The sequence below is a fragment of the Carassius carassius genome, chromosome 20 (genome assembly GCF_963082965.1).
Source record: "Carassius carassius chromosome 20, fCarCar2.1, whole genome shotgun sequence".
NCBI lineage: Eukaryota > Metazoa > Chordata > Actinopteri > Cypriniformes > Cyprinidae > Carassius > Carassius carassius.
Genome location: NC_081774.1, coordinates 28,583,753 through 28,599,882, shown reverse-complemented (window position 1 = coordinate 28,599,882; position 16,130 = coordinate 28,583,753). Strand labels below are relative to the sequence as shown.

Genomic DNA, 16,130 nt, shown 5'->3' with positions numbered 1-16,130 from the left:
CTACTTATTTTTTTCTTGGTGAACATGGAAGTATCTTCTGTGGCTTCTGAAAGGCAGTTCTAAATGAAAAAAAATTACACATCTTTATCCAATTCATAAGTTTTCACCCTCTGGCACTTAATACATTGTGTTTCCTTCTCTAGCATCAGTGAACATTTGAACCTTTTGTAATAATTGTAATACTTTTATAATAACATATGAGTCCACAGTGTGAAAATATGGAAAACAGTCATAGATCATCTAGGTAATGATACACACATTATTAAGAACCAAGCATATGCAAACTCTTGAATGGGGTAATTTTTGTAAATTCAGCTGTATTGTTTTGCTTCGGATACTATGTAAACACCTTAAAGGGTTAGTTCATCCAAAAATGAAAATGATGTCATTAATGACTAACCCTCATGTCGTTCCAAACAGTTTAAGATATTTGAGATTTAGTCCGAGAGCTTTCTGTCCCTCCACTGAAAACGTGAACACACTCACAACAGACCCGGAAGAGAAGACAAAGCTGTATAAAGTAATAATTTCTGTTATTTCTGGACTAAAATGTATTTTCGATGCTTCAAAAAATTCTAACTGACCCTCTGATGACACATGGACTACTTTGATGATGTTTTTCTTACCTTTCTGGACATGGACAGTATACCGTACACACAGTTTCAATGGAGGGACTGAGAACTCTCGGACTTAGGCCCAATCCCTATTCTACCCCTTAGCCCTTCCCCTTTCCCCTACCCCTCTGTTTCGTGCGTTCACGTGAAGGGGTAGGGGTGTCTCAATTCTCTTTTGGTTGGAGGGGTAGGGGTAAGGGGAAGGGCCAGATAGCCCTTCAAACTAAGATTTTTCTGGACCACACTTCAAATGAAGGGGTATGAATTATCTCGGCAACATGGCTGCAACAACGAACAAAAAGACACATAAATGTAAGCTTTTTTGGCATAAATAAAGATTTTAATGAAAAGTAATCATTTGTTTTATGTTACATTCAATTGTGAGTTCATATTAACGGTCATGTTACTCAAAGAAATGTTTGCAAAAAATCGCTAATATTTGCTAACGTCATATCATTACAGACTGCATGATAGTGCCACAGCATATGTCTGATCATGGCGATAACTGCCGTAGACATTGATGGGGGCTAATCCCCCCACAAATTAGAAATCGCTAAACCATTTTCTCAAATATTGCCTATTCGAGAGAGAAAGAGAGAGAGAGAGAGAGAGAGAAATGGAAGTTGCGTGTATTCGCGTCTGTGCGTTTATCTTTTTAGAGTGAGTTTACTTAAAAACAGCGATTGTATCCGCTCGTCGCTGTTAAATATAATGTAGCGATTCAGTATTTAAATTGTATTTAATAAAAGTCGTGGGGCAGCGTTGACAAGTTTATTTTTCTCCTGGATGTGTGAGCTGCGCGATTTACGATATATGTGTGTGTGTCAGTAAGCAGCTCATTAATACAGAACGATAATTAAAGGCTCTAATGCACACCAGATATGTGTGTATTGTAAGAGTTAGATGACGTATAATGACGTATGACGGCATAGTAGTGGTGTCCCACTCCTTAGGGGAATATTTTCTCCCCTACCCCTTGACACTCTGTTTCAAGGGACAAGGGGAAGGGGTAGGGGGAGGGGAAGGGGTATAAAATAGAATTGGGATTAGGCCTGAATCTAAAATATCTTAAACTGTGTTCTGAAGATGAACGGATGTCTTACGGGTTTGGAACGACATGAGGGTGAGTCATTAATGATTAATTAATATAACATTAATTAACATTAATAATTTTCATTTTTGGATGAACTAACCCTTTAAGTAAAATATCTTATTTAAGAAATCTGTTTAGGAAAAATAAACATACATTGTGTATGATAACTCTAATTTTGGTAAAATAATTTACATTTTGCATGTTCTGCAAAGTGTATGTAAACCTTTTGAATAAAACTGTAAACACACACACACACAGACACAGTATATGAGTATTCTGTGTTTGCAGTAAGATTTTAGACAAATCCGACCTGATTTCAAAATGTGTGCAGCTGTCATGACACTTTAAAGCACATTCAAAGAACCTAACAAAAACACCTCTAGTGAGCATTTCTGGAGAGCTGTGGCTTAATTACGCAAACAGATCTGAGAAGACAAACAATATTGGCCATGATGAAGTTCAAAGTAAAACCCCCTGAAACGCTGCATAAGAATGAGGGATTAATGTAATTACAGAGCAGTCTGTGGTGGATGTATCCTCCCTTTATTTCAAGGGCTTTAAGATGCTCAAGGACACACGCCTAAGGGTTGCCTAGTAACACACGTGCCACTCTGCTCACCCGTTTTCCCTCCGGCCTGGGCAAAGCCACAGCATAATTGACCTGGATGTTACCTGACGGTGGGAATGAAGAAAGAGGCAGCAGGTTTAAAACAAGCTTATCTAACCAACAGAAGTCAAGTAAGAGAATGCATCGTAATTAAAATCAGGCGCTCTCCCAGGCACCTGTCTTTCTCTCATGACTCTCGGGATCTTGTTGTTTACCAAAGCTGCTGTTCTTAGACCTGGATGTAAGATAACAAACACCTTTTGGCAGCTCCACTCTATCAGAGGTGCCTGGGGAATGAGTACGACAGCGCTGCGAGAAATCTGAATTTTCCAGCTTTCAGAGAAGGATGTGGCCCAGAGATTTTAAAAGGATGTGACAGCATTTTGACAAATCTGATTTCGGATGCACATCAGAGTCATTGCTGATATATAAAAAATAAAATTACAAAATCAAACAAAAATGCCTTGTGCAATACCATAACTAGGGCTGGGCGGTAGACAGTAATACCATGCAATGGTAGAAACTAATTCAAGTAAAAGGTAATTTTTATATTTATCAGATATTGAATGAAAGCTTAAGATATGTTTTGTTTGATTCTGGTTTCAACTGAAACATTAATGTGATGCAGCTGCTTCTGTACTTTGCTATGAATCAAATCAAATCCCCTCACCCAAAAATATGTCCAAATATATATCTAATTAAAAAAGGCTCTATGGCATTATTGAAAAATATGAATTACTGCATATAAAAATATTTTTGTGCTGAAATTTCAGCAAAAATAACGTAAAAATAACCACTTAATTATTATAAAAAAGAAAAGAAAAAAGGCATTTACTTCTTGAATGTATATACGTTAAGGGTTATTTCACCCAAATAAAAATTCTGTCACCATTTTCTCACCTTCATGTTGTTACAAACTCATGTGATTTTCATTCATTTTTTAAACACTAATTGAGATTTGAGAATTAAAAAGTTTGAAACCTTTCTGTCTCTCTTTTGAATGTCAAAACTCAGAAAGTTCAGAGTTAACATCGCAGTAATCCATATGAATCGAGCGGTTTATTCCAAGTCTTCTGAAGAGACACAACTGCTTTATATGCTGATGAGATTTAACTGAGGCTTTATTCACAGATAATTGATAATTGATCAACGCAGAAACATTGAGCACATCAATAACGGTCAATGGAAGCTCATAAGGTTGAGCTCCACATGCCAGAATCAATCAGCACCGTTGAGCTTTCTCAGAATACTTGGATTAAACTGATCATTTAGTGAGCTTATTACGTTTGCTACAGCTTTAAAATTTTGAAGCATTTAAGTTTTGAGAGTGGGGACTTTCACTGGGGTGAAATCTGTCAGAAAATGAGTAATGACAGAATTTCCAATCCCTTCAATTTAAATAATTTCATCTTTTTTCCACAAACTGTCACATCAGGCGATGAAAGATACATGCTTCTGTAGCTTAATTCAAAGTTAAATCTTTTCTTTTTAACCCATTATGATGCCGCACACAGTTAAATGGCGTTATGTGTGGGTTGTAGTCACTACATTCATGAGCATCACCACTGTGCCCTTGAGCAGCTCATTTAACCCCAGAATGCTTTAGAAGGGCTTTCTATATAATAAGTGCATTGGAAGATCAGAAAGATTTTACTCTACACGAATACACAAACACTTGGCTAACGTACTGCAAAAGTGCATGAAAAAGCTATTATTGTTCTATGACGTTACACAACAATGGTGTGTGTGCCATCACTGTCAAACTAAATTAAAATGTGTCTCCACACCAAATGCTTTGAGTCACGTGGCTATAATGGCTTCAACAATACGAACTGTCTTTGTGTGGGTGGAATAGATAATAAATGGCAGGGAGTCAGAAAAAATTATCTTCCGTGAACCGTCGCCTTCCATCTTTGGCAAAACCTCACATTATCTAAGAGAATTTCATTCCCACTGGAGCATGTCAGAGTGACGTTTCCTTCAGAAACATTGTTGGGGTCGTGTAGCCCTCACAATGAGAACTCCAGCTGAGATTCCTGCAAAGATATTTCCATAAATGTGGTGGAGATGCCAAGCACTTTCATGCACATTCACTGGGAGTGTTTGCTTTGTGTGCATCAGTGCAGCAGCCAGCAAGTTCAGTAGGTGAAAAACGAGTCTGAGAGAAAGGAAGATGAACCATGCAATGTACCAAGAGAGAAACAATGAGAGGGCTGATGCACACACACAAACATGCTACAAAATCAATCCACATGCTTGCACATCTTTTTAAATGTTACTGTTATAAAAGAGCATTTCTCATAAATAGAAAATACTGCACACAGCAGTCAGTCGGGTAATTGGTTCAACATTTTCGATTTCTGTTTTTATTGTTTTTGACCCATGTTACCTTGCATTCTAATAAATAAGACTGTTAAAACACCATTTTAGGTACCAATGAAATCAAAAATAGTGCTTTAAGATTTTCAGAAAGGCGAGAAAGGTAAGAAATACTGCAGGAATTTATTCTAGTTACCAAATGTAAAATAACGCTACGTAGTGTGTATAAAATTAAAACAGATTTTTCATGAAAACTACAAAAAGTTATTTGGTCAAGAGCAGTGAGTGATTTTTCTGTCTTTTGTTGTTTGATTAACATTAATGACAGGAGCAGCAGGTATTTTGGGCTGTTGTCACTTTAAGACCTAACGCACAGATCTAATATATTGACACATCCAATCTCGTTTACATTCACTTACGAAATAACCAGCGGTGTTGGATATTTATACTTTTCAAGACATTTTGACAGTTTTGTACATTTGTCAGTTCAAGCACAATATGATCAAATTAAGCGAAATAAAACTCATTTCGGTACACATGCTATCTGAGCATAAATTTTTTTAATTCTCTTTAATGTTTAAATTGGCTAGACATAAAAACAAATGCAGTTTGCAGCTGTCTCATGCAACACTGACTACAGGCAACAGGCCAGATATTATTGTTGAGCCCCAAAAACAATCCGCATCAACTACAGTTCACCCTGGGGCCCAGGGCCAATGTAAGAGAGCGGCTGTCAACCAGGGGGCTGGGGCCCACTATTATTACTAATTATATTATTACATTTACATTACATTTATTCATTTAGCAGACGCTTTTATCCAAAGCGACTTATAAATGAGGACAGTGGAAGCAATCAAAAACAACAAAAGAGCAATGATATATAAGTGCTATAAAAAGTCTCAGTTAGGTTAACACAGTACATGTAGCATGGGCTTTTAAATAATGTAATAAATAAAAAGAAAACAGATAGAATAAAAAAAGAATAGAGCAAGCTAGTGTTAGAGGTCTTTACACACACATACACATACACATATATATATATATATATATATATATATATATATATATATATATATATATATATATATATATATACACACTAGGGATGGGCATTCGATTAAATTTTCTCGTCGGGAGAATTAACAATCGACTATCGATTAATCATTAATATTTTTATAATATAATTAATTATTTAATTTGTATAATTAAAAAATGCAATGAATACAAAAATACAGCATGTTTTTCCTCTGTGAGACCTTTATTACAAGATCAACTTGTGGCAGACAGTTAAACTATGTTCAGGCAAACCGAACATATATGCGCGTGCATATGCGGTGCTCTAAAGCAGCGGAACCTGCAGCTGCGAGCCGGCGTTCTTAAACAGAGACCTCATTTGTTCCAAAATAATAATAATAATAAAAGAATTATGTTAAACAATAACATAAAAAAACATAAAAATACTTAGATCTGACAGGTTTTGTCAAAATGTAACTCAAAACTATCCAAGCCAGAAGAAAAGGCCAGATATTAGCCTTCCTAACAATTACGCTAACTTAACAAATTATGCTACTTAAAGCCTCGTGAAAAATAACTAACTTTAGTAACTAGCATACAACTTCTGCACGAGTCTATGGATTTTTGTTGAGAAATATAAGCATGTTGACATGATCTGGGGTCAGACGCGACCGCAACCTGGTGACCGTCAGTCCAGCCGCCGAAAACACCCGCTCTGAGGGAACTGACGTTGCCGGGAGGTACATCATTTGAGTTGTGGCCGTGTTGTATACACGGCATCGCAATGTTTGCAGTTAACTATTTCTGTCACGTTCGGTGATACAGGAAACACAGGAGAGGGAACCAATTGCAGGTAAGTCCTTTATTTAAGGGGTAATCCAAAGGGGTATACAGTCCAGGCAGGGTCAAAACCAGAATATCCAAACATTACATAAACAAGACACGAAGACAAGGTAAGGCAAGGCAAGGCAAGGCAAGGCAAGAAGCGACGGACATGAATTATCATAAGACATTAAACAAGGACTCCGTCACACAGACTCAGACAGACCGGGTATAAATAAACAGAAGGATAATGAGGGAACAGGAGACAGGTGGGGAACAATCAATTACTAAATAGGAGGAAGGTGACCAAATAAGGGAACAGGAAGTGATAAGGAGACAGACACCGTGAGAAAGGAGGACACCTAGTGGAAACCCAGGGAACACAACCCAGACACTGTGACAATTTCGCTTTTTAAATCAAAATGGTCCCACGCCACACTTCGCCGTGACCTCTTCATGATTATTCTTTTGAAATCAAAACGGAAGATCACAGATAACAGAGTAGGGTGTCAAATATTGCACCCTGGTGGTAAAATATTTAATTGCTGCCACACAGTGAAATTCATTTAATTGCTTCAAGACTCACACTACGCAACGCAACCTGCATTAGATAAAAAATGCATTAGATAAAAAAAATGCATTAGATTAATCGACAACAGATTAACGTGATCAAAGAAATTCTTAACGATCAATTATCGATCGTCGATTAATCATGCCCATCCCTAATACACACACACACAATTGCATAATAAATGAAAAGAAAATAGAATACAAAAAGATTAGAAAGGTAGTTAGATTTTTTTTTAAGAATAGAATTAGAATAGTGAGTGTTAAAGTTAATAATAATAATAATATGAAATAATAATAAACTATTAATAATATATTAACATATATAAAATATTTTATATATGTTAATATATTATTAATAGTTTATTATTATTTCATATTATTATTATTATTATTATTATTACAATAAAAACACACATACATATAACATAAATATGTAAATATGCACCACCTCAAATAACATATTTTTCTTACTGAAGAACATACATTTATGTCTTTGGTGTCTTTGAATATTGTGTTATACAATAGAGTTTCAGGCCTGTCGCCAATCACAAGAAAAATGTGCAATAATCCTTGAATCATCAGTTAGAATAGGTAGAAAGATATAAACCACCCTGCCATAATTTTCTAGCAAAAGTATATTTATGAATTTATGTTAGTTATTGCAGAAAAAAACACTTTTTCTTAAATAAAATTACAAATTAAAATATTTTGGTAACGCTTTTTTTAAACCAATTCTCACTATTATTGTAACACCCTGTTTGACTTTTGTTGTGTTTTCTTCCTCCATGTGCTCTGTGTGACCTAGTTATTGTCTCCCGTTTATTATGTCATTTAGTTCAGGTGTGTGTCGTTAATTATCTTCATTTGCTCCTGTATTTAAAGTTTAGCCTGTTCAGTTTTCTCTCATCTGGTATTGTGAAAGTTTCCCCACGTGTGCGCCTGCCTGACAATCCTAGATTTATGAACACTATTTGCATTTATATTCTTCGTGCATTTATATCACCGTAGCATGACAATTATGTAATTTCTTACATGTTATGCATGCATATTATGAGCATATTGACTTTATATTGGTACTTATAAAGCAAATATTAATGTCTTATTCTACATGATCATTTTTAGATCCCATAATCCTCCCCCATTCTTAAACTTAACTACTGTACAAACTATTAATAAGCAGCAAATTAGTAGTTTATTGAGGCAAAAGTTGTAGCTTATAGTTAGTTAATTGGTCCCCAAACTGAAGTGTGACCTATATTTTCTTGGCATATATAAACATAAATTGCTAAAAAATAAAATATAATATATAATATGTATTGTGGTGAGCCAATGAAAATATTGTCAGAGCAAGCAAAATCTGTACTACTGAAAAAAATAAAAACACCCCAGCCCTGATAAACACCAGTATTTAACTAAATACTGTATTTGAGTGACGGATTAAAGGCTCACAGTTGTACAGTGAGATCCAAGCCCTTTCTACAGAAAGTAACTGAGAGTGCACACTCACGGCAGTCGGCCTCATCTGACTTGTCCTTGCAGTCAGGGTCCCTGTCACATCTCCAGGCAACTTTCACACACTCCCCGCTGCCACAACGAAATTCTCCAGCACCGCACTGCAGCCTCCGGGTGGGGGGCGGAGCCAGCCGTCCAGACCCGCCCCCACATCGCCCCGCCCACTCGTCAGAGCCGTCAGCGCAGTCAGGGTCGCCGTCGCAGATCCAGGGCTGGGGCACACACTCGGAGCTGTTACAGCGAAACTCGAGCGGCCCACAGGTGGGCGGAGAGCACTTCTCCTCATCGCTGCCGTCTCCACAGTCATCATCGCCGTCACACACATAGACCGGTGCTAAACATTTGTGGTTACGACACTGGAACTCCCCCGCTGAGCAGGACCTGGCATCTGGGGACGAGAAAACAAAGACTTGATTAAGAAATGCCCGATTAAAAATGAAGAGACTATATTTCCTGCAGAGTGGTAGCTCTTTTAAAGTGTGCAAAAAAGTTTTTTAAAATTTTTTATGAAGAACTCCCCATCCAGTTTGCATATATGTTCTGAAAGTGAAGTGTTAAAGGTTAAATATAAGTTTATATATAATCAGATTCACTTATAATGTTTTTACATATTAATAAAACAAAAAATTAAAATAAAATAAGAATTAAGGTATATGTCAATGGCATATTTTCCCCCCTATTGTTTTGTTTCCTTTTGCAGATGGCATTGTGGGCCAAATCAAAGGTCATCATGGGCCAGCTTTGGCCCATGGGCCCTGGTTTGGGCATCTCTGCATAAAAATTAGCAAAACTGACAGTAAAGACATTTATAATGTAGAGCACTGCTCAAAGCATATAGTGTCGCAATTAATTTGCATATTTATTCATTCTATTATTCATTTTGGGGTCAACTATTCATTTAAATCCCAATTGACAACACAGAATTCAAAAGAGATCAGAAGAGCTGCTAATGTAATAGAGGTGTCTTAAGAGATCACATAAAGATAGACTGAAACACCTGCTGATCAAAGGCAAGATTTTCACTGAATCTCTAAGAAACAGATTTGACAGTAGAGATAAGTGGAACCCAGGAGAAGCCTAATAGGAAAAGAAAGACAAAAACAAGATTGTGATTGTGAGAAGGTTTTTGTGCTATTGAACAGTTGTGTGTATTTGGTCTGTGGTCAGTTAGTTTGTTATTTTTGTGCATTAAGTTATTCATCAGATACAACGTCATTTTATTTGAAAAACATTAAGTTATGACCATTTTATCAGCTCACTTTGCACTGGGTCAAAGCTGACAGGAATGCAAAAGGTTTTTGAATGCATTAAAATGGGCAAACATGTGCTGCAATCAAATGTGTGATGTCATCAATTCAAGAACACAGAAACACACAGTTAAACTAACAGCAGTGTAGAAAGGACAGTTAATAAAGCCTGTAATAACTCTAGTGGATTCATGTTTTTCCTCGTGTCTGACCTTGTCGAACTGAGTGAAGAATAAAACCTGAATAGATTTCTTTGATTTTACTTTAATATACAGGGTTCTTTACTTTTGCTAACTTTTCTTTTTTTCTTTTTCAATGGATTTTTTAAATAAAGTTTAATTTGGAATTAATTTGGGTATTTGATTTCTGAAATTCACTTTAATAGAAAGTGTGGATGCATTGTATCTTACAGTATAGTCCTGTATTTGACGCATGTTCAAGAGGCTTGTGAATGATGTGCTCAGATCCAGTATAAAGGCCTCTGGCTTGAGATTAGCCTAGATTTAGTGCACATTAATGCGTGGGAACAGGCAATTACCATCATTGTGCCAAAACTCCCTCCATTTAGATGATTCATTTATTCCAGTTAGGAAGCAAAATCCCTATAGCATTTCAACATGGAGTACAAAAAAACAAACAAACAAAGAACTGATATATATATTCCTCATAGCCTAACCCTGTTTCAGTTCAGAATTTGACTTATTTTCCCTGACATTATAGTTAATTATTTATTCAACCATTAATGTCAGCAATGGCTTGTGGAGGTACTGCAATCCTGAAATTGTATATTGCATATTAACTATACTTTAAAACATGTGATTTTCCTGTGATCAAAGCTGAATTTTCAGGATCATTACTCCAGTCTTCAATGTCACGTGATCCTTGCTGGATAAAAGTATTCATATATTTGTATAAAAAAAATAAGACTTTTGCATCTTGTATGTTAATATAAATGAAATAAATTCTGTTACATTTTCAAGACAGTGTTTAAAAAATGAAACTGAAATTGTGATAATGCCACATTCTGTAAAGTGAAACATTTGATTACATTTATGATATTTTAACATATTATAATTACTATTACTACTACTAATGTAAAACATTATGGAGCAATTTCTAATTTTCTAAACTGAAATCATTTTGGAGTAACCCTTGGAGTAAAAACAATACAATCAATCCATTTAAGTGAAGCACTCAAAAACGGTTAATATTCTAGGTATTTAAGGTGAAAAGGCAAGAAAAATGATGAATATGCTTGGCAGAGATTTGGAATCTGAGTGAAAGATAGATCTGTATTGATTTTTCTATAGCTCTGAGCTGCAGCCCAGTCAGCCGTGCTTCTAAGGAGACTCAGTAGTGAATGTTGGAATGAAGCCAGTTTGACCCAGATCCCTGGAAACTGCTCTGCCGTGATGATGAGAGCTTCTGATTAGTAGAGGTGAAGCTGTGGGCCGCGGCCAGCCTGGGGGAGAGAGGTATGATGGACCAGTCCACCCACATTACACTCTACTAGTGCCCGCTGAAAGCCTCTGAACTCAAAACTCACCAGAGTCTGTGTTTTTATATATACAGTATATATCAGGAGATGCTTTTGGGCACAATTGTACTCAAAAGCAGGGCCAAATATGTTTCAGTAATACCATGCCATAGTTTAGTCACTTACAGACACAAAATCCAGACATTTTCTTGAGATTTATTTATATAAATGTATTCAGTTTATTTAAAAATGTATCAAATTCAGAAATATTTGATTCAGATTAATATTAATTTTTTAATATTTTCACTCCAAAAATATCCCAACCGGTAATGCAACAATACTGCAAAAACAAAATTTGCAAATATTTTCAGGTTTTACTTTTTATAGTTCATTGCCTTTATGCAAATTAGAGCACAAGGATATATGAAACAAGGAATATTAAGTTTATATTACAATAAAATTTATACTATATACAATATGCTGTCAAATTAGAGCATGACTTTATTTAATCCAGTACTGTAAATGTTTGGAGTAATATTCTAGCATGCTTCTATACTTGCTCTATTATATAATTTTGTATGTACACTGTGTGACCTTCCATTTCCTGTGTGATGAATGAACCAAATCTTATATAAACTGTGTTTTCATATCTATTTCTTGACTCATTAATTGACCTGACTGCCAAACATGAACACATTTTAGCATTAAAACTGAATCTTAAATGCAAAACAATGGTTTTATTTCCAAAACTACAACTGGATGCTACTCGCAGAAGTAAACATGCATCTAATAAGATCATGTGACAATAATGTTGTACCATATATTGATGTTAGGTATGTAAATTGTTGCATAATATTTTAATATAATATTTTTATATAAGATTTGTTAATTATAAGAAAATACTTTTAATACTTACTCTGAACATACCGCAAGATATCTTTTGTGTTTTTGAACAGCTAATAGATCAGGTACAGAAGCTGAACACTGACGTTTGTCAGTAAACAGTAATAAGCATAGCACATAGCCTGTGACCAGATTTGAAATGCCATGCAGGATGTTGCGTGTGATTTTACATGATGAGCAATTTGAGCTTCTAGAGGGGCTACATTTCAAACCTGCTCAAGAGAATCATACATAATTCAATACATGGAAGACTCAATTAACCACATGCCAAAGAGAGATTGACTTTAATAAGTTACCCACTGCTTGCTAATGCTGATGATTAGGAGAGATCTGAGGAGGAAGAGAGCACTGTACCAGCAGAGTATGTTTTTGATCAATGACTAGCAAGGAGCATTTTATCTGTTACAGTGCATGCAAGTCTAATTTATTTACAGTGAGGGATATGATGGATACTGAATGATGGAAAAGAGTTATGATCAGAAATAAATCCGAGACCTGCACCTCCTGCTCAATGTGTGTTAATAACATAGCATAACGTATAGAGCTGGGAAGTTTGCAGTGCTAAAACCCAGAAGAGAATTAGCATTCGAACCATAGATTCATTTTTATTTGTGTTTCCTGGTGATTTCTGATTCATGATTTGAACACGGTCTGAGGTGGATTTTACTTGAACATATTGAAAATGTTACAATCAGTAGTATCTCAAATGACAATTCTGAGGCAGTTTTTTCTCACTTTTTTAACTTTTAAGTTGTTAAGTTGCAAAATAAGCAAAAAATAAAATGACCTATTATAAACAAAATGGCAAATTTAAAAGTAAAATAAGTCAGAAAACACAACAATCAGTCAGAGGAATGTCCTTCCTTAAAGTTGTGCTATAACAAATAGTTTCAAATGAAGCCAGAAGTCCACATATTTAAAAGAAACATTGTAAGGGGCTGTTTAGATGAAAACATTCTCAGGCAAAAATTGGAAACTTTTTATGCATTTTGCCTGTTTGATACACGACAACAGCATTTTAGGGACTGAAAATGCATATATGCAAAGTGCAAGTTTTTGAAAATGACACCGTTATTGTTTCCGTGTAAACACCCAATACGGGATCTTTGTAAAAGATTACGTCATGCACGTGCGTAGTATGTGTTAGGTATGTGGAGCTGCAGTATGTGTCAATTTTAAAGGCAAGCGAGAACAAACAAACACAACAATGACGGAGTACATGTTACTGTTGTTGCTGATCAAGAGTTGCTAACGCTTCTTCAGCAAAGTGTGGATTTACTTCACCAATATTACAACCAACAGTGGAGACACATCATATACAGTACATCATATAATCGTCACTTCCCTACAGGTACTGTTTACTAACAAGATGACAGCGCCAACTACTGGCCTGGCATACATAATACAGCGTTTTTGCAGTTTTTTTTTAATCGTTTTAAAATATATGTATACAGGAACATTTTTAAAAACGCAATGGAAAAACTTTTCAGTTTTTGACTAGTCATGCGCGGGTCAATGTATAAACAACCCCATAGTGTCCTCTGAGGGGACACTATGGGGAACACCTCGTCGTGATCCATGTCTGAAGCATACTTTGAAAAACGCCAACGTGTTGGCCGGCGACAGCCTCTGACGTCACTACCAGCACGACTATAAATACGCGCCCGTAGGACCCGTCACTTATCTTCTTCGTCTTCATTGACTGTTTTGTTTGAAGCGTGCATCTGAGAAACGACCAAAACTGTAAAAGCGATCTATTATTATTATCATGGCATCCACTAGCAAGGCGTTTAGACAGTGTGTGCATCCATGTCAGCGTTATTTGACACCTGATGACACACACACTCTTTGCGTCTCTTGTTTGGGCGAAGAGCACGCGCACGATGTCCTTGAGGGGGCAATCTGCGTGCACTGCGAGCGTTTTTCTGTGAAAAAGCTCCGCTCTCTTTGTCTCTCTTTTCAAGGAAAGAGGGACAGCCATCTGGATCCCGCGCCTCAGGACCCGCTGTTGCCGAGGCACGGAGGGGAATGAGCTCGTGGGGATCACAGGTGGATCTCGCTGAGGAGTGTAGAGAGGGACTTTTCCTTTCACACTCTCCGGCGGCAAACGAGAGTGAACTTCGGGAGGAAGATGCGTTGTCATTAACCCATTCTGACACTGAAGTTAGTGCTCTGCTGGGTTCTACCCAGAAAGAGCAGGAGATGTCTAAAAGTGGCGAAGAAGCTGAGGCTGAGGCTGAGCCTTCTCAATCCCCCTGCCCTGCGTATGAGGAGCTGTTGGAGGTTATGGATCGCGCCATGGCAAAATTAGACTTGCCATGGAAGCGTGCCAGAAAGGTAACATCACGAGGTCGCCTCGATGAGCGTTATTTGTCTGACCATAGCCCCCCAGCCCAAGTGAGCCTTCCATTCTTGCATACTTGCATGCAGAAGTCGAAAAGGAATGGAAGAGGCCGTTTTCCTCTCGCACCCATCGGTTTCAGCATACGAGTTATGATAATATCGAGGGCATGCACGAAAACGGCTATGAGAGGATGCCCCCTGTAGAAGAGACGCTGGCTAGCTATCTCGCTGTGGGGAAAATGTCCTCTCTTAAATCTCCCTCTTTGCCATTTAAGCCCCTCCAGGATACATCACGCTTAAATGGCAAATCATATGCGGCAGCAGGTCAGGCTGTGGCTTCGTTGCACACGATGGCAGTGCTTCAGGCTTACCAGGCTGACCTGCTGAAGGACCTGGATACAGGCGAGGGCCTTTCACCTGACCAGGTAGCCGAGCTGCGCCGCACCACAGACCTCTCTTTCCGGGCTACCAAGCAGGCCGCCTCTGCCATGGGCAGGTCTATGGCGGCCATGGTGGTAATGGAGAGACATCTGTGGGTGAACCTGGCAGACATCGGGAGGGAAGAAAGGGGGTTTCTTCTCGATGCTCCGGTCTCGCCTTCTGAGCTTTTCGGTACCTCCGTCGAGATGGTGGTCGAAAAGTTCAGGGAGGCAAGGGCGCGCTCAGCTGCCTTTAAATCCTTCATTCTACGAAGGTCCAGGTCCGAGCTCGAACAACAAAGGGGTCCTGGCCCATCTCGATCTGAGGATCGTAGACGGGCGCAGAAGGCTAGTGTCGCGGCTCACGCTCCTCCCCCGCCTAAGGGCAGGGGCAAGAGGAACCACGGGTCACGGAGAGGTAAGCAGGATCTAAGGGATGTGATTCAGACGAGGCAGCGTCCTCGCCCGGATCAGAGAGATAGAAAAACCTAGTAGCTCCGGATGTTTTTAACCTCTGTTTTAACTTCTGTTTTTATCCTCCCCTGCCTAATTCCCCTGTAGCCACCAGCTCTCTACCTGATCGAGGTTAGGCGGAAAGTTTCTCACATAACAGTCTCCTTTCCTGGACCTATGATGTTTTGGTTGGTTCTATGTTCATAGTAACCGCCTTACTGACGGTCCGGACCAGAAGGGGGCACCCCGCAAGCAGGGCTCCAGTACAGGAGGGTGGGTGAGTACGTAACCCTTGCTTTACCTGCTTATGGATGTTATGTTGCTGGTGGTTATATGTCTACTAACAAACTCTGTGAGTTTCCTTTACAGTGCTCTGGAAAAAGCTAGGTGGCCAAGATCACAGGCTTTCGGTAGGCGGCCGCGCCGCATGGGTTCCGCCCCCCCGGGGCGCGACACCCACTGCGGAGTGAGACCCGTGCATGGGAAGCAAGCGCTCTGTGGTTGTCCATCCCACATCCCCCTCCCGAGGAGCCTGGCTGATCATCAGAATTGGCACAGCACTGCAGGGAATTTCATGGATGTCCAGCCAGGTCACCCTGAGGGGCCGCCTGGCGCATCCGGGGAGGTGGTAGTTATGGAGTTCTCTGTATGTACTGCCTCAGGTGATGCTCCCCTCACTTGAGGGTTGGAGCTCACCTCTCACGTGCGATCCAGCTCCTCTGCGATGCTTAGGAACC

At 38.5% G+C, this 16,130-nt stretch overlaps 1 protein-coding gene across 2 annotated transcripts in view; it reads right to left on the bottom strand.

Annotated features, from left to right (window-relative positions):
• The window catches only part of LOC132096801 (low-density lipoprotein receptor-related protein 8-like), a 109,889-nt gene that overhangs the window by 30,724 nt on the left and 63,035 nt on the right, over positions 1-16,130 (bottom strand). For both annotated transcript variants that reach the window (XM_059502409.1, XM_059502410.1), the window contains exon 5: positions 8,547-8,939. In XM_059502409.1, coding sequence (XP_059358392.1) covers positions 8,547-8,939 — 393 coding nt within the window. The remainder of the gene's footprint in view (positions 1-8,546; positions 8,940-16,130) is intronic.